At 43.9% G+C, this 19,737-nt stretch overlaps 1 protein-coding gene across 3 annotated transcripts in view; it reads right to left on the reverse strand.

The window, feature by feature from the left end:
- Window positions 1-12,710, reverse strand: part of MOB1B (MOB kinase activator 1B) — a 75,163-nt gene extending 62,453 nt beyond the window's left edge. For 2 of the 3 annotated variants that reach the window (XM_048847007.2, XM_075127455.1), the window contains exon 1: window positions 12,553-12,710. In XM_048847007.2, the coding sequence (XP_048702964.1) occupies window positions 12,553-12,566 (14 nt within the window). In that variant the 5' untranslated portion in view covers window positions 12,567-12,710. The remainder of the gene's footprint in view (window positions 1-12,552) is intronic. The other variant, XM_075127454.1, reaches the window with a different exon arrangement.
- Window positions 12,711-19,737: the final 7,027 nt, after the last annotated feature.

A 19,737-nucleotide genomic window follows, 5' to 3' on the forward strand; every position in this document is an offset into this window, starting at 1 on the left:
CCGGGGCTGGAGCTACAGGTGCCAACTTTCCAATGTGCTGGGGGGTGCTCACTGCTCAACCCCCTGCTCTGCCCCAGGCCCTGCCCCCACTCCACCCCTTCCCGCCTCTTCCCCTGAGCCTGCCGTGCCCTCGCTCCTCCTCCTCCCCCTCCCGAGCCTCCTGCATGCCACGAAACAGCTGATCGGGAGGTGCGGGGGAAGGAGGGGGCTTCATTACATAATCCTCAATATTCAATGCAATATGTACCAGATTTCATATCATGATATAACTAATGTCAGCTAAAATTGCTTGACTCCTGCAAAGAAGTATCATATATAGCTAAAACGAAAATACAGATGCCTGAACAGGTGTTACCTATTATCGTTACAACTCACAAGACAACAGAAAAGAGACTAAGAGCATGGCTACACTTGCAGATGTAGAGCGCTGTGAGTTAAACCCGCCTTCGGACAGCGCAGTAGGGAAAGCGCTGCAGTCTGTCCAAATTGACAGCTGACAGCGCACTGGCGTGGCCACATTTGCGGCACTTGCAGCAGCATTGGGAGCGGTGCATTATGGGCAGCTATCCCACAGAGCACCTCTTCCCATTCTGGTGCTGTGGCTTGTGGGAAGGGGGCAGAGGGGCAATCTGGGCCCTGTCCCAACACCCTGTGATGCAGGTGTGATGAAGGGCAACCAAAATAACTCAGAGAGATGGGACAAAGCTATAATGTTTAGAGTAAAGAGAACCAAGACGGGATGGGATCACAGTAAGTATATAAATGGACAGATGCTAAATGGCAGCTGTGGACTGTAAGAAAGGGGGAGAGAGAGACTAACCAGAGGATAAACAAGTGAGGCAGAAATGTCTTCGCACAAAAGACAGACAGAAATTTGGAACCAGAAACAGTTCAAGAGGAAACAAGAGACTTTTTTTGTGGGGGAAGGGAAGAATGCCTACAGCCTTCTAGATATTTGAAGTTATATTGAAGTGATATAAGTCAATGTATTTAAGGTCAAGACTTAATAGACCAAAAGGCTCTTAATGGCCACATTTTTTCCTCCAAGTGGAGAGGGAATGGGAGAAGAGCGTGGAAGCCATTCACTTCTGAATCACAAAAAATTCACTGCTTCTAAACATTTAGAGAGACAGTCTCAGGGGGAAAAATACTTTTACATTAATTAATTACAAAAGAATGGGGGTTTTGTCTTTGTGCATTTGAGACAATGATTTTGAACCATGAAAAAATGATGAACTGCTCAGTCAATTCACACATTTAGATGGAAAGAAAAGCCACCACGTGAACAGAGCACCACTGAAATGTGTAACATAAAGCTGAGAGCTACAGAACATGGCATAGAATTAGAGACTCAACCCACTACTGGAAGCAATACTTCCAGTCATTTAAAATATAATTTCTGGTAGAGATGATGTAACATGTGAGAGTGGAACTGTGAGACTGCTAACAATTTAGGAGAATTCTAATCCGTAAGTTAACTATTATATTCACAAGAACAGAATGATATACTAGTATCCAAGTCAGTGCTGCAGGGAGTTCCCTTTCTGTCGCCATCACCATCGCTCATCCTGGTCTCGAACATGTCGGACCTGAGCTGAGGGCCCCACCTGGGTGAGCTCAACACCCAGGGCCATTGGCTGCAGCACAATCTTGCCTTCCATATCAACATCAGGGAGCTCAAGGCAGTGTGCCGGGCCTCTGAGGTGTTCTTGCCCCACCTGAAAGGCAAGGTGGTGCAGGTCCTCATGGACAATACAGCGGCAATTTATTACATCAACAGGCAGGGTGGTGCCAGGTCGTCAGCCCTGTGTCGGGAGGCACTCAGCCTCTGGGACTTCTGCATGCTATGCGGCATGCCATCCACCTGGTGGTCGCCCACCTTCCCGGAACCAAGAATGTCCTGGCAGATCACCTCATCAGCATCTTCTCATCTCACCACGACTGGTCCCTCCATCCAAAGATGGTCAGTCTTATCTTCCAAAGGCGGGGGACTCCCCAGGTGGACCTATTTGCGTCCAGATGGAACAGGAAGTGCCACATATACTGTTCCTTGCACAGCAGAGACAAGTAATTCCTAGTGGACACCTTCCTGATTCCATGGTCGGGAGCGCTGATATACGCCTTTCCGCCGGTGCCATTTGTCCACAGGGTCCTACTCAAGGCAAAGCAAGACAAAGTATCTCTCATCCTCATAGCCCTGGCGTGGCCTTGCCAGCACTGGTTTGGCATGCTGCTGAGTCTTTCGGTGGCCGACCCGCTGCAGTTACCTCTCAGGCTAGATCTGCTGTCCCAGAACCACAGCAACCTGCTGCACCTGATGGCGTGGCTGCTGTGTGGCTAAGTACTGATGAGCGGGAGTGCTCAGCTGCAATCCATGGTGGAATCTCCTTCCTTAGAAGTTTTTAAGGTCAGGCTTGACAAAGCCCTGGCTGGAATGATTTAGTTGGGGATTGTTCCTGCTTTGAGCAGGGGGTTGGACTAGATGACCTCCTGAGGTCCCTTCCAACCCTGATATTCTATGATTCTATCAGGATGATGTTCTGAACGCTTTAGCAACAGGAGCTACTCCTGCCCCTCCAGCAAAACTAATAGCAGCTCTGTGGTACTAAGAGACTGCAGTGCTACTTTGTAGACAGAGGTGGGGAATTCAGAAAAAAATATCTAAATGGAGTGGGGGGAAAGGGAGAAGTAAGGTCAAGTTTCTCTGAAGTGGGGTTTGAAGCATCCACCACGTGTCTCTAGATCCTCACCCTCTAGCTCTTCCTTCCCTTCTACCACACCTCTGTTCCCACTTCCAGAGTCCCTGCATAGACCTTAATGTGTTCTGGATGCACCTGATATGTCAACATGGGAGTGCTGCTCGGCCAGCCTTGGGAAAGTGAATGCAGCAAGACAGTTATGCTGAAAAATGGGCTCGTCAGTCTAGCAGAGAAAGGTATAACATGAGCCAATTACTGGAAGTTGAAGCTAGACAAATTCAGACCGGAAATAAGGGATAGATTTTTAACTGAGAGTAATTAATCATTGGAACAACTTATCAAGGGTCATGGTGGATTCTACATCACTGACGATTTTTAAATCAAGATTGAATGTTTCTCTAGAAGATGTGCTCTAGGAATTATTTTGGTGCAAGTTCCATGGTCTGTTTTTACAGGAAGTCAGACTAAGTGATCACAATGGTCCCTTTTGGTGTTGGAATCTATTAATGAAAAAGCAGGTCATATGAAAAGCACCTCCTGTAGAAAAGTGAAATGAACAGAAGATCCATCTTGTAATCAGTTATATCTAAACTGGTTCGTACTCAAAATGCCTGGACACACACAGTTTGAGAAAATTCAGTCAGAATCACTGGATGTTACTATAATACTTCAGAGTATATCTCTATAGGAGTAATCTCATTTTTAACGTTCACTGTATTTCTTTGTGAAAAGATGAGTCATACAAAGGGTTTACTCAGGAAGAGCTCCCACTGGAGTCAGTGAGAAAAGTAAGAAGGACCAAAAGAACTCTCATCCACACTTTCAAAGGAGTTTTTAGATTTTTTCAGCTACCTTTTGATAGCTCAGTCTCTGCTGACTTAGAGCAGAGGATAATACTCAGCATGATGATACAAATGCATTCTAGTAGTCCTCCTCCAACGGTACTAGCAGTGTCATGAAACAGATGACCTAGAGCAACTCTAACCAGTTATGTGTTATTGCCACAAAAGCAAAACCAGGTACAGAGCACGCAATGTCAAGCCAAACGATGATTCTACAAGATGTTTCTAGATGGCTATGTAAAAAAAAAAAACATGAGAAAGCAAAGCTAAACACTGGATTCATGCAATCCCACTCAATTTAAATTTAATGGGAAGAAAATAAAAGATGGTCTGTAGAATGTGACAAAGGAATATTCCTCATTGTCATAAAGGGATTCTGCAACAACTGAGTCAATGTGACTGATGACCTTCCTTGCTCTAATCCTCTGACAGTAAATTTTGTCATACAGTTACATCTCATTTTTTCAGCAAGGTCACTGTTTCCCAGACTTAGTAGGAACGTTTTGGTTAATTAAGCAATAAGACATGCCAAAGCATATGTTGCAGTTTATTTAATTTGCCAGTAAAATTTCCTATTAATATCTACAGTACCACAGTATTTCCTATTGTATACTACTGCAGAGCTAAGATAGACTAATAAAAATAGCCTTCTAGTTTTTCCTTTTTAAAATAAAATCAAGAGAGGTTTTATTTCCCTAGTTAAGTTTCATTTATTTACTTTTGCGTAAAGTTGAGTACTGAGGCTGCAAGTTAAATACTAATGGAAACAACAATAATCTAGTGCCAAGGGAGGATAAGTAGAAGGTCTAATCATGTAATGGATAAAATTGCCGAGATTTGCTAATATAGACAAGCAGTTTCATGAACATATCTGATTTCTGTCAATGTATCAGGATATCACCATGTTTATGAAGCTTTAAAAAAGTAACATTTGCAACAACAGTTAATATATAATCACTTTCCAATACCCATCTTCATCCTTTTGCAAACAGGGGACAAAAAATTGTACCTCTGGTGTCTTGTTACCACAATCTCCTGTAGGATGGTACAGTTCTAAGTTCAAGGACTCAGTACAGTCTTATCAAAAACATGTATGATGTACTTTCAAAAGAAATATTATTAAAGGATCAAAATAAACAACGTTGAACACAGAAATCTTGCCACTGAAAGTGGTCAGGGTTCTGTTCTTATTTTCATTTTACAACTATAATAACTAGTAGTATAGGCTAAGAAAAATAAACATCAAGGGGAAATTAGAAGTATGAAACAATTTTGGCATAAAAGGACACATTTTGGAAGTAATTAAGATGCAGTAGTTATTGTGGTGGTGAACATGTAAGAAATCTCCACAATGAACTATGTTATTTCTTTGTCAATGTCTTTGTTTGTTTTTTAAACTAATGCTTCTTTTACACACCGCACCCGGCATAAATAAATAAAAAAATGTCCAACCGCAGTATCCATTCAGTCCTTTATTTATGTATCTCAGAAGATAAAATGTTATGTACAGAAGTCTTTCAGATGTGATCTCTGGACTTTAAAATTCATTGTAACATCACTAGTATCATGGAGTTTTAAAGTCATCCCCATAATTCTACCACTCCCAGGGTAGTACTATTTCATCTCGTAGCTGGGAGCTCAAATGAGCATACCACACATGATTTGGCTCTAATAATCTGAGGGAGAAGAAGCAATAGCTCAAGCATGGTAGGCACACACCTATTTGGGGGTGGGAAAAGACCCTACAGTTCTTTGTAAGAGCATATGGGGTTCCCTGCATCAGGAGGTATTTCAGTTCTTATTTTGGTTCAACAAATGGGGTAGGAGTAGTGGCACTGATGAAGGAGAAAGTCTGTCCCAGTAGCCCAGAGCTTGGGAGCAACCCTGTGATAAGGCAGTATATGTGTAATACTGAAGAAAAGTTTTCTAGAACTTTTCTGAGTTCCCAAGGGATCATAAAGGGAAAAATAAAGCAACAAGCATTTTAAAAAAAGAAAAGGAGTACTTGTGGCACCTTAGAGACTAACCAATTTATTTGAGCATAAGCTTTCGTGAGCTACAGCTCACTTCATCAGATGCACACTGTGGAAAGTGTAGATCTTTTTATATACACACAAAGCATGAAAAAATACCTCCTCCCACCCCACTCTCCTGCTGCTAATAGCTTATCTAAAGTGATCACTCTCCTTACAATGTGTATGATAATCAAGTTGGGCCATTTCCAACACAAATCCAGGTTTTCTCACACACACACCCCCAACACACACACACAAACCCACTCTCCTGCTGGTAATAGCTTATCTAAAGTGACCACTCTCCTTACAATGTGTATGTTAATCAAGGTGGGCCATTTCCAGCACAAATCCAGGGTTTAACAAGAACGTCTGGGGGGGGGGGGGTAGGAAAAAACAAGGGGAAATAGGTTACCTTGCACAATGACTTAGCCACTCCCAGTCTCTATTCAAGCCTAAGTTAATAGTATCAAATTTGCAAATGAATTCCAATTCAACAGTTTCTCCCTGGAGTCTGGATTTGAAGTTTTTTTGTTGTAATATCGCAACTTTCATGTCTGTAATCGCGTGACCAGAGAGATTGAAGTGTTCTCCGACTGGTTTATGAATGTTATAATTCTTGACATCTGATTTGTGTCCATTTATTCTTTTACGTAGAGACTGTCCAGTTTGACCAATGTACATGGCAGAGGGGCATTGCTGGCACATGATGGCATATATCACATTGGTGGATGTGCAGGTGAACGAGCCTCTGATAGTGTGGCTGATGTTATTGGGGGGGGGGGGGGTCATAAATGTAAAGGGAAGGGTAAACCCCTTTAAAATCCCTCCTGGCCAGAGGAAAAATCCTCTCACCTGTAAAGGGTTAAGAAGCTAAAGGTAACCTCGCTGGCACCTGACCAAAATGACCAATGAGGAGACAAGATACTTTCAAAAGCTGGGAGGAGGGAGAGAAACAAAGGGTCTGTGTCTGTTGGTATGCTGCTTTGCCGGGGATAGAACAGGAATGGAGTCTTAGAACTTTTAGTAAGTGATCTAGCTAGGTATGCGTTAGATTATGATTTCCTTAAATGGCTGAGAAAAGAATTGTGCTGAACAGAATGACTATTTCTGTTTGTGTGTCTTTTTTGTAACTTAAGGTTTTGCCTAGAGGGATTCTCTATGTTTTGAATCTAAATTACCCTGTAAGGTACCTACCATCCTGATTTTACAGGGCTGATTCCTTTACTCCTATTTACTTCTATTTCTATTAAAAGTCTTCTTGTAAGAAAACTGAATGCTTTTTCATTGTTCTCAGATCCAAGGGTTTGGGTCTGTGGTCACCTATGCAAATTGGTGAGGATTTTTACCAAACCTTTCCCAGGAAGTGGGGTGCAAAGGTTGGGAGGATTTTGGGGGGAAAGACGTGTCCAAACTACGTTTCCCAGTAAACCCAGTTAGAGTTTGGTGGTGGCAGTGGTTATTCCAAGGACAAAAGATAAAATTAATTTGTACCTTGGGGAAGTTTAACCTAAGCTGGTAAAAGTAAGCTTAGGAGGTTTTCATGCAGGTCCCCACATCTGTACCCTAGAGTTCAGAGTGGGGGAGGAACCTTGACACACGGCTGTTACTCTGAAACCAAGCATTTTAAAAGACATTGTCAAGACAGTCTGATAATTGCAAAATAAATTATATTAAAGATGGGGCAACTAGGAAAATGGGGGTTTTCATTTAGGCTTTAGTACTGTGTTCAGTATTTGGGTTTCCGACAGCTTTCAAAGAAGGGATCACAAAGAGATATAAAGTGAAAGACCCGAGCTGCCAGCATGGGAGCAAATCCTTGGACTCTGACCCTTTGAAAATAGGAGCTGAACAGAAGTGATGAGTACTTTAGCTACACCATTTGAAAATACTTTGTTTAAATAATGTTAAACAGATTTTTGCTAAGACTATACATTTAAACAGCCAATTATCTTTATAATTACTAAAAATCCTTGTTGTGAAATTAAGTGTCACAAACTGGTTCCATAAACCATAGCCTCAAGAGGGATTATTATTAGGACTCTTTGGATGACATTGTGGCATATGGAACCAGTTGTGACACTTTACTTTCACAGTAAGTAAGGTTTACTTGAGACCTGGCACTGCTGCCACCAGGGCTTGGAAAATTCCCTTGCATATGGTGAGTAGGACGCTGTCCCAGCTAAGTTTCATTAGCTTCAGCAAAATCTAAACTCTCAGGAGTTTCAGTTTTTAAAAAAAGGAAGTTTCTAGCACCTTACAGTTGCAAAGAAAACCTTCGAAATACACACAGAATGTAATCAACATGGGTGTCCTTCAGAGTCTGCACACAGTCCAATGCCTTTACTGTAGCTCTGAGGTCTCCCAAACTGTAGCAGAGTGTAAACTGAACAGATGGTGGGTTTTCACAACTGTTATTGGAAAGGGGATGAGCACCTATGAAACTGACCAGAATCAGGACAGTTTCATTCTGCAGTACCTTAGGAATCCTACAAGAAGCATCACTGGGAAGGATCCCCCAACAATAGAGGTTAGGGACAGATAAAGTAGTGGAAACTCCTCCCTCTCCCCCCCAATTGCAGCAGCCAGGACACTAGAGTGGGAAGAGGAAAGAGAGAGAGAGATTATTGTAGGGAGCAAAACAACAGACTGGCTTGACTTCTGGCAAAGCTGAGAAAAGTAGAGAATAGCCAGACAGTTCTTCAAGAGCATTGAGTGGGCTAGAGGAGGCACAAAAGACAGTTCTTGTCAGTCAAGAAAATTATCTAAAGTATATCTATTCTGTAATTTATCTGCTATGAAATGTGTTTATGATTTTTATAGTTCTGATTTTGAAGTGGACCTGCAAGAAGTAGTGAAGGGAGGAAGGTGGGAAAAGAGTAGGCACACATTTCTTTTCTGGCCTTCATATGTATAAAGAAGGCCTGACTTTTGTAGATTTAAAAACAAAAATGTCAGGTCTTATTTTAACATCACGAAGAAACAAAAAACGATATTGAAAAAAGCACATTTTTCCCTTTGTTTACAGGTCACCTTCACACTGATGTTTATTGGGAGACTGCTTATGTAAATTTTACCAGTAAATAATGCATATATCCCAACAAATATAAACTCACAGAAATTGTTTCCTACAGCTCTTTTTCGCCAGAAATCTGCATGTGACAATTCTGACTGCTCATTTTAATAAAAAATTAAAAAATATGAAACTCTATATTGGCCTTAAGGATGGGGGATTACATAATCTTAAAGGTACACAACTGTTAGATAATAAAAAATTTAGGATCCTGAATTATGTCAGGGATTTTTATTAAAAATCATTTTTTGATGTAGCTTCTTTGCTAGGGCAGTTTTAGTAATTCAGGATAGCAGTAGCAAGTTGCCAGATGGTACGCCTACAGAACTATCTTTAATTTCTTCCTTGGAGATGCAGACTATGATTTCTGCAACTCTGCTGTAATTTCCTTTTGAAAGGAATCTGTCAAACTGAATTTTTTGGAACTTAACTTTTTTATTTTTTACCCAGCTTTTGATAGCACGACCTGTTAAAGAGTATATTCCATATCTTTTTTTTTTTGCTCCCCTACAGATGTTTGCAAGGATCTTTTCAATGTGGGAAATATTGATTATACAGAGAAAACAGTGAAAGTGACAACCTACAACATTTCTGTTAAATACAAGCAGTAAATAAAACATTTTTTAAAATTCATTAACTTCTCTCAATGATAACATTAGATATTATTTTGATAATAGTAGGTACACTTTTATTTTAAAAGAAATGCTATTTTCAAGTTGAAAATGTCCCCTTGAATTCTTCGCACATAGGTAGATAAAACTGAGCAAATGCAATCCATGCTGACCACTAACTAACCCTATCAAAAGAATGGAATAATCATGGTATGATAAATGGAAATTGAGAATATTCTCCACATTTCAGGAGGCGCTCAGCACCCAGCATGATTGGGCCCCATAAGAACACAACTGCTGTGTTATTTGGAAACTCAGTTGACAAGGAGAACGTGTGATTTTATCTTGTGCTTCCGTGGCAAACTGGAGAATTATAGCATTTAATGAAGATATAACCTGCACTTGTATAGAGGATTGGTACATCACCATATGGTACACCGAACAGAAGCATCTTTATAAAACCTTCATAATGAAACTGCACCAGATAAATATAAAAATGTGTACCCAGTTGGAAAATAAGAAGAGAGCACTGTATGATTGGACTGGAGAAAGGGGGGGAAGGAGGGAAAAACACTTTGTTTCCTGCAGCAGCAATTAAGTCTTCTCCTGAAGCTATGTCTAAAAAAGTGTGTTTATTTTGCAGCCTAAAAAGTGAATGAGATATTGAATATGTAAACATGTTCATGTGTTACATAAGATTTTGTTTTTGATGGGTGTAATCAGGATAATAAAAGATAATTTGGGGGAGGGAAGAAATTGAGGAGACATAACATTAACTCTTTTTATGAAGATGCTTGAAATATCAAAAATGCTTGAAATATCTACTTGCCAGTAGGAAGCTGAAAGCTAGGCGGGGAAGAAAACAGGGCATCCATTTCTGCTGAATTTAAACTTTAAAAAAACATTTAAATGTCTAGACCTTAAGATCTAAAAGAAACTCTTTCAATTATAAGCAAATGCAGTCTGTCCTCCTGAGTCGGCAGACAGCTCCAGTACCTTTGCTGCTGTTCCTGGCTTTGCTGAGCAGCAACAGAAACAGGCACTGAAGTTATTCATACAGGAAGTTGACCCTGACCAATGGAGGCTAGGAGGAAATGACAGAGTAGCAGAGACCTGCTTCACCCCATTCCAAAAGCCAGGAGGCTCTGGAAAAGGAGAAGAGACAGAAAGTTTATCTTTCTCTTTCAGCAGCCAGAGAAAGTAGAGCTTCACATTTTTCTGACACCAATTAGCCTGGGGCCATGGATTATGAAACCAACCCCTCACTCTCAGACACACACCAGAATCCAAGGACAGCATTCTGGTGTCACCCACCCTCTTTCACAGCAGCTTGGGATGGTGGAGGAGGGGAACAGCTAAGCTTCGAACCAGGACAGCGCCCCTGCCACCCAATAATCTTTTGTATCTACCACTGACTAGCAACCTTGGTCATTCAGCTGGTAGGTATCTACCAATTCTACCCTGGACTAAGATACTGCATCTGCAATTTCAGATGAATTGGGTTGGTTTTGGCAAACTTAACCAATGTAATTACTAGGTTTATAAAAAGAAGCTAATAACAATCTTAATTACAGAGAGAATAGTGTCTCTCCATGATGAGAGTCACTACTACTCCAGTTCCCAAGAGGAAAGCATCTCCTCCAGTGCTCTTTAGAATCAGGCCAACCATACAGGCATCTAACAGTTATCAATATAAGCCTTCACCACCTTTCAGATACCACACCACTAGTCCAGCAAAGACTTATGTATGTGCTTAATTTTAAGCACCAGTAGGTTTTGTAAACTCCATTTAGGCCCCAGTTTAACTATTAAATGGTATCTTTTTCAGCTGTGTAATTCCACCCCCTCCTCCTTTGGAGTGCATCTCAGTTTAGTTAATAGGTCACTGAACTGGTTTACATTAATTGTCTTAAGTACCTTCTTTCCACTCCCAAGGGGAGAAACAAGGATCATTCAGTTCCACTCTAGTCTATGAAGCTGAATAGCAAAACATAGGTATTACATGTGTCTGATTTGTCACTAATTCCTATAGGATCTTTGTATCCTTGCAGTAAACAATTGCCTTTTCATTATCATCCATCCAGTCAGCACCTTCTTACCTACCTGGCTTGCTATATTTATAGCAGATGAAAGGTAGTCATCTGCACAAGGAATATCTGAATCCTTAATTAACTTTTAATTCCTAATGTTTCATTAGGCTGAATAGACTACATTAACACATCAGCCAAAATACCTCATGTTAAAAGGTTTTTGCTGCACATATTTTTAGTTAGTTTGAAAAGAAAAAGTCTAACTTAGTACCTACCTTGTGTTTCCCTCTGCAGATTTTTTATGAACATTGGCCTACTTCCATATTACCCAGTTGAGCAAATTCAGAATAGTCTTTGCAGAGTAACATTTGAGAAAGTCTCACTTCTCTATATTAATGGAGTGCAGTGATTTATTTCCTGTACCTTTTTTCCTTTAAACCTTCCCCGCCCTCCCTTTTCATTTTTTTATTTACAAGCTCCAGGAACGAAATATGCCAACATGTTTCCCTCTATGAAAACAAACTGTGCCCTCTACATGCCCGAGAGATATTTACAAGGCTGTCCGGTGGTCCCAGTCCCATGTAATCATGAACTTCTCCTTTCAGAAATCTACCCTTTTTAAAAAATGTTGTTAAAAAAAAAAAAAAAACCAGGACTCACAAGAACCACTCCTCCCCACTGCCCCAAACCCTCGGGCTGACGTTAGGAGGCATGGAACAGGAACAACAGAACACCATGTTACACCAACACTTGCACGGCGGGTTCAGGGCCAGCCCAGGGAGGGCGGATGGGGATTTCTCAGTGTTATTGTCCAAGATGTCTATTTCTCCGCAGCAGCGGCGGCACGCACGGCTGGCCTCAGCCAAAACCAGGGGCGACCGTCCTCTGCCTACTTGCATCAAGAGCACCCCCACGGGCAGAGAGCGCGCCACGGCTCTCCGCCGCCGGGCAGGGCTTTGGGGGAGCGGGAGAGGGGAGCGAAGAGCCGGGGGAAGCGGGTGAGCACAGCCCCTGTGCTGCCAGAGGGACCCGCTCAGCGAGCGGGCTCATGGTGGCTGTGAGGAACCACTAGGGAGGGAGCCTCTGAGCTGCTTCCTAACGCACACGCCAGCAGAACGGGGCCGGTACCGCAGCGGACACGAGCCGGGTCTGCATGGGAGAAAGGGGAGGGGGGGGGGGCTCCAGGGGAAAGAAGCAGAGACGGGGGTCGGCGGGGGGGGGGGGGGTCTCCGTCCCAAGGGCCAGCGGCCGGGGGTGGGGGCAGCACGAGCCCGGCGCTACTCACAACAAGAAGCTCATGGCGCAGGCGGCGGCGGCGGCGCGGGACCAGCGAGTGGCTCCGCTCTCGGCTCCCAACGGCAGCGGCCGGCGCGGGGGGGGCGGAGGAGAGCGCGGGGCGGGGCGCGGAGAGCCGGGGCCTCCCGCCGCCGCTGCCCGTAGAGTTCCTCCGTCCCCGCTGCTTCAGGACCCCCCCCACACACACACACACACCGTGACATTGCCCCCAAACACCCCCTCCTCAAACACCGCCCCCAGCATCCCTGCCACCCCCCAAAACCACCTCCCACAGCCTCCCCCACGCTCCCTCCCAACTCTTCCCCCACTGCCCACCAAAACCACCCACCCCTGCCTCCGCCAAACCCCACATACCACCCCCAGCACTAACCCTGCCCCAACACCTCCTCCCCAAACATGCCCACAGCCTCCCCTGTATGCTGCACCCCCTCTCCAAACACTGCCCATAGCACCCCACTGCCTCCCATCCAAACACTACACCCCATTTCTGCAGCACCTCACGCCCCCAAACCTCCCACTACTGCCACCCTCTTAGTACCTCACTTACCTAACGCTACTTCTCCGGCTACTTCTCGCAACACCCTCTCCCCAATCACGGCACCCTGGTACCAGCACTGTTCCTCCAAATACCTCCCACCTCTCCCGCATTGCCTACTCCCTAACCTCCAAGAATCCACCTTCAACAGGACAACTGTCTTCACGAAAGCCCCAATAGCATTTCCCTCACAACAAGCCTATCAGCATTCCAGACCTTCCCCTAAACCTTCATTAGTGCTTGCCCCATCCAAAGCTCCTACCAGTATTTTCCTCATAACATACCCGCAACACCTCCCCATTAGCATTTCTCTAAACTGAAGACCCCCCCGCCACTACACCCCATTCCCAACACCCACTATTCTGCACTAACATCTCCCAGTAACGAGATTAGTCTAGTGGACAAGGCACTGGACTGGGACTCTGAAAACCTGGGTCCATTTCCCAACTGACTCACAGATTTCATTTGTGTCCTTGGGTAAATCGCATAGTAATTCTGTGCCTCAGTTTCCCATCTGCTGCAAAGACAATAGTTCCCTATTTCACGTGGCTCAGGAATTGATAAAATCAGAATCAAAGTATTGGAGAACAGCTGCAAGCCACATTTCTGGGCAGTTTGGACTGTGCTTTGGGTGTCCCTACCGTACAAGACAACTCCTAGATCAAGCAAGAGACTCTTACTTTTCTTGGGGGTCTCCTACCCAGTATTCTAGTCTAAACAAAAATAAAAAGTGCAATCCAAGGATATAGGCTGTTGGTGAAATCTTAGCCCTATTGAAGTCAATGGCAAAACTCTTATGACTTTAGAAGGGCCAGAATTTCACTTCTTTATTTCACAAGTTGCTGGGTGCAAGCAGATGCCTGCTGTGGGATCCCTGAGTTCTGCGTCAGTGGGTGAAGAGTCTGTCCACATGGAACAACTTGTAGGATCAGGGCCATAGTTGAGACAAACAGAAAAATTCACTTTAGCATTTAAATGCATAAGAAAGGCAGGAGACCTTCAGGGTTGCTGTAAGGCAAGTTGGATTTTGCCAAAAGATGTCAGAGCTTAACAAAGAGTTTTAAAATTTTTATAGGATAAGTTCTAGGGTTTGAAAGTCTCCTGCCTTACTCATGCATTTAAAAGTTGAATGGCTTTTTCTGTATTCCAAACTAAGTCAGAATGTCAGGTTGGTGTCTCCCTGCTCTATTCATAATTATATTTTAATACTCTGTATTAAAGAAGCTTTTTTTAAAAAAATGGTTTATTGGGGGATTTGGGGTGTAATTAGGATGCATTTAAGATGACATTGCACTTTTTTCAATATATTTTTTAACAATCTGTATCTAGAGGGTATTTCTGAATTTGTTGGCCAGGTAGATCAGGCCCTATGCCTCAAAAAATATTGGGGGGAAAAACTCAAATGCAGATGTATTCTGGTTTGGACCTGAATAATCTGCATTCCCTCCTCCCACCCAAATGCACTCTTCTGCCTCCAGAATGTTGTATTTTACTAGCAAGCTAAATTTCAAAGTCTTACTGCAGTATACTATAAGAGACGCTTTACCTTGGTAACTGTCATGGGAGATTACATTACCTGTATACTTTATGCCTTGTAGCATTTTTCTATTCCTAAGGGCAGGAGATATGCTTATTCCAGACATTGGGGATATGAGGAATCAGCAGCAGACTGCAGTGTTACATAAGCATAGACCTGCTCAGCTGAGCAAGTAAAGACATGTTGAATCTAACAGATAGGAGGAGACAAAGGACCAGCACTAATAGGTTCTTGAGCTGCAGCCACATCCACAACACCAACCTTAGTGCTTGGAGAGTTAAGAGCCAGAGGTCCTTATGCTCCACTAAAAGTACTGCTTACAGGAACCTGATTGGAGGAGCTCTGGAGCCCCTGATTGGAGCGGGTACACTATTTAAGCCAGAAAGAGACACAGAAAGTCATCTGTGCAACAAGATTGATCTTTGTTTCCACCTACAACATACTGTGCTGTCAACTACTTCACTCCCAGCTTTGTCCAACTTCAGTCCTATCCTGCCCTTCCCTTTTCTGTTCCTGGTCCCTACTCCTTTTTCCTGAGTTGGACTCTTTGACTTTGATCCTGGGTCTGACCCTTGTCTCTGACTGGTTCTGACCCTTGGTTCCATTTCCTGTCTCCTGCTCTGACCACTAGCTCAGACTGCCCATGTCCCAGTCCCTGATAGCAACGGCCTCACATCTGTTTTTGGGGATTATCTACTATACCACAAAGCATAAAAATTTACTTTGAAAGGGCCCTAAACCTAACACTTGACAAAATGCTTTGGTTCCAAATGAAAGTTTCCGGGTTCTAGTCACTGATAAAGATGAATTCATTTGGTGCTCAGAGCACAAAAATGTTCTTAAAATTATAATAATAAGAAGAATAATAAATACAAGGTAAATTTGACATATGTAATGAACCTTTTTCTTATCCTGGGTGTAGGGTCTTTGTTTCATAAATACATTCATGTTTACATATAAATGTTTTCTTACAGGAGTCACAGTGATGCCTGGAAGATATCAGTGTCATATTAAGCCATAATACATGTGCAATCATTGTCATATATTGCTTATAGGCTGTTTTGCCAACAAACTGTTGCCTCCTAAAGGTAATCTTGCAGACACTCTGAAAACTGCAAGACGGGTTCTGGAATGGGATACTACCCACATAGATATTCTTCCCATCAGTGGAGGAACAGATACGTTGAAGGCAAGATAAGTGAAAACAGATGTGCATGCATCTATTGTTGACAGGAATCCTGCTTGTGCTCTGCTCAGTTGAGAAATATTCAGGAACAATTTATCTATATGAAAATAAGATCTATGTAGCACTGCCATAGTCAGTGAGGCTCAATGATCTGGTTACGCAGTGAAAAGCTGTTTGGCCTGGAAGCTGATTTATGTTATAGGCCAAACTGTCAAAAGCAGCTTCTAAAATTGTACCTGCAAAGTTTCTGCACTCAAGTTTTTGTATATGCAAATCTTGGGTCTGCATATTGAAATACATGTTATGAATGCAAATCTCAGGTTTGGCATATGCAAAAAACTTGAACATTAAAAACAACAGGCTCAGCTTTAAAAGCTGGGCTGAAGCCCCTTTGCAAATCCACATATGTGACTTATTGTGTCCAAAATCCAATAAATTGGAGAGGACTGTTGTGCAAAGGCTTGTGCTCTAAATTGTCCAAGGTAACAAAAGTCCAACTCATCCTATTACATAAAATTGTTTATAAATATGAGTAAAAATTAGGAGAGAAATAGATTGGTACAAAATGGGTTGTTTATTTTCAAAGAATGGCGATAAGAGGCCTTCAAGGCTCCTGGTAAAGTCATGCATTGGCAGAACAAGCTGATTCTAGAAATGGGAGAATGTGTTTACAGTTTAAATCACCAAAATGTTTTGATTGGTTAATTTTAATGGGAGAGGTCACCTCCCCTTCTTTGACATTGCTTTTATCTGGGGTTGCACTAGATAGGACCAGTGGAATGTGAGACTGAAAGGAGTGAGCTTCACCATCATGGCTGCCAATATCCCCACCATCTCCCGGAAGCCTGGGATCCACCATGACAGGGTGGGTCTTCACTGTTCCAATTCTGAAAGAATCCTTACCGGAGCAGGTCAGAGAGATGGAAAACCAGAGAACATCACCAGCTTTGGCTAAATCCTGACAATCTTGCATGTGAGCCTTAGGCTCCTGCTGTCACGTCCTCCCTCATGTGTCATTTTCCTTTCCTACCTTTTTTCTTTTCTGCATTATTTCTTTTTGCCTCTGACTGATAAGAATTTGACTTATTTGGCCAAGATAACTCCACCTTTTTCAACACTGCTATGAGTCTGTGACCAGAAAGGCCGGCAATGCCTTGAATAGCACAGTGCCAGGTCACACAGTGGCTGATCAGACAGCATGCTGGGCCTGTATTACTCCAGCAGTGAGGATGTAAGTGAAAGTCAGTACCAGAGACATTGTATGCTTGTCTTGTCTTAAAGGAACAACAGCAGTTCTATGCCATCTAAAGTAACCCCCCTTCCCTCCCCCCCCAAAAAAAGTCAGGACAGTTAGGACTGTCTTTAATACCAATTAATACCCTGTAAAAGACTCTCAAGCATAGTGACAGGTTTCAGAGTAGCAGCCGTGTTAGTCTGTATTCGCAAAAAGAAAAGCCGTACTAGTGGCACCATAGAGACTAACCAATTTATTTAAGCATAAGCTTTCAAGAGCTACAGCTCACTTTTCCACTGAATGCATCCGATGAAGTGAGCTGTAGCTCACGAAAGCTTATGCTCAAATAAATTGGTTAGTCTCTAAGGTGCCACTAGTACTTCTCAAGCATAGTGGTGGTGGTGGGTTTCCCTATGTACTCCTTTAAGAGAAAGGGCATAAGGAATAAATAAAATTAAAAAAAACCTTAACATTTCAAATACTTTAACTGTTTATCCTTCTTCTTCGCTGTTTTTTTTAATAAAAAGTTGAAAAGATTGCAATGGTGGTTATTACAATGGGAGTAAGCCTACAATAACTCAACATGAACCCCTGAACCCCACTTCACTGTTTAATATTGTAACCGAAGAAGCCTTTGTTTACATCTTAACCGTAATGGGCCCTGAGATACCCATTTATCAACCCAATGGAACACATGGGATACAGGACACATGTATCTTAGAGCTTGTTTACACTTTACTCCTGGGGGAATTCTGTGCCACTGCACATGCACAGAATTTATGTCCCTCACAGATTTCTTTGCTTCCTTGCAGAAAAATGGCTTTTTGATGGGGAAGCAAAGGGAAGTCACGAGAGTGGTCATAAGACCCTCCCCAGCAATATGTTTTGTGTGCCCAGGGCAGCCGACAGAGAGGTAAATCACTGTGGGGCGGGGGCAGGACTGGGGAAAACCCGGCTGGGCTGGGAAGGATGGGACTTCCTCTTCCCCTGCATGGCAGCTGGGGCTGTGTCAGACCCACCCCCAGATTTCTCCCCCGCACACTTCAGCTGTGAGAGATCACTATACAGGTTGCTGCTCCCCTATCTGCCCAACCCCCATGCATCCAGACCCTTCATAAGCAGACCATCCCGCCGAGCCCCACTCCCTCTGCACCCAGAACCCCCCTGACAAGCCTCACTCCCCCTGCACCTGGACCACCCCAACAAGCCACCATACCCGGATTCCCACCCTACCAAGCCCCAACCAGCTGCACCTGGATCCCCATCCCACTGAGCCCCACTCCCCCTGCATCTGGACCCTCCACTAAACTCCCCACACCCAGACCCCCCTGCAGAGCTCTATCCCCCCCAAACCCAGACTTCCCCCACTGAGCCCCAACCACCTTCATCTGGACCCCCCTGCAGAGTCCCATTACCACTGCACCCAGACCCCCCCAACAAGCCCCTGTGCATCCAGATCCCCCCCACACCCAGATCCCCCACTGAGCCACCCGCACCCAGATTGCCCCATACAGAACCCTCTGAAACCACACCTGGATCCCCCCACGCTAAGCCCCTCCACACTTGGATCCTGCATTACTGAGCCTGCCTGCCCACACCTGGTACAGCTGGCATGAAGGGGCAAGGCGGTGGGTGTTTCTGGGGCAGGCCCAATCCTTGCGCTGTGTCCGGGTTGGGTGCAGCCTCACCACTGAGTCCATGTCCCACGGGGGAGCTGCACAATGATCTCCCACCTCTGGGCAGCCAGCGGCCTGTGCTCCGCAGTGCCATGCTGGAGCCTCCACATTTATATGACAAATAAAATGTGCAGAATTTTAAAATACTGTGTGCAGAATTTATAATTTTTTGGCACAGAATGCCCTCAGGAGTAACACTTATAATGCTACAGCACTGTAGCTGCACTACTGTTACACTTCATTGAAGACACTACCCGCACTGATGAAAGGGCTCTTCCTGTCAGCATAGGTATTCTACCTCTCTGAGAGGAGGAGAATTCTCCTGTCGACCTATTGCTGTCTACACCGGGGGGTTCGGTCTGTTTAACCGCGTTGCCAGGAGTGTCGATTTTTCACACCTCTGACTAATTTCCTAGTCAGGCCTTATTCATTTGAGACAATTCATCTTTTTCCTGCAGCCTTCAGTCTGTTAGTTACATAATTTCTTTCTCCTTAGTGACCAAGCTTTTCAAAATGAGAAACATGTTTAGAAGGGAAAATGGGAGATGACAACATGGTTAAATGATTAAGGCAGGGACGTGGGAGTCCAGATTCATGGGTTCTTTTCCCACCTCCGCTAGACTCACTGTTTGAGCCTTGAAAAGTTTGCCAAGCACACCGAGCCTCAGTTTACTCACCCGCAAGATGGATATATTAGTTATTACAACACCACCTCGCTCTTATGTAGCACTTTTCATCAGTCGACTTCAATGTGCTTTACAAAGGAGGTGACTGTTGTTACACTGAGCCACAGAGAGGTGAAGCCCCTTGCCCAAGGTCACCCGGCAGGTCCGTGGATTATCCGGGGACAGCACCCAGGTGTCCTGAGTCTCGCCCAGTGCTCCAGCCACGAGGCAACACGGCCTCCCTGGATCAAAGCGCACTAAGCTAAAGGGCGACCAGGCTCCCTTATTCGGGGTGGAGCATCCACACGGTCACGGGGAGCCGCTGCTCCGGACTAGGTGCA

This window comes from Caretta caretta, chromosome 4 (genome assembly GCF_965140235.1).
Source record: "Caretta caretta isolate rCarCar2 chromosome 4, rCarCar1.hap1, whole genome shotgun sequence".
Taxonomy (NCBI): Eukaryota; Metazoa; Chordata; order Testudines; family Cheloniidae; genus Caretta; species Caretta caretta.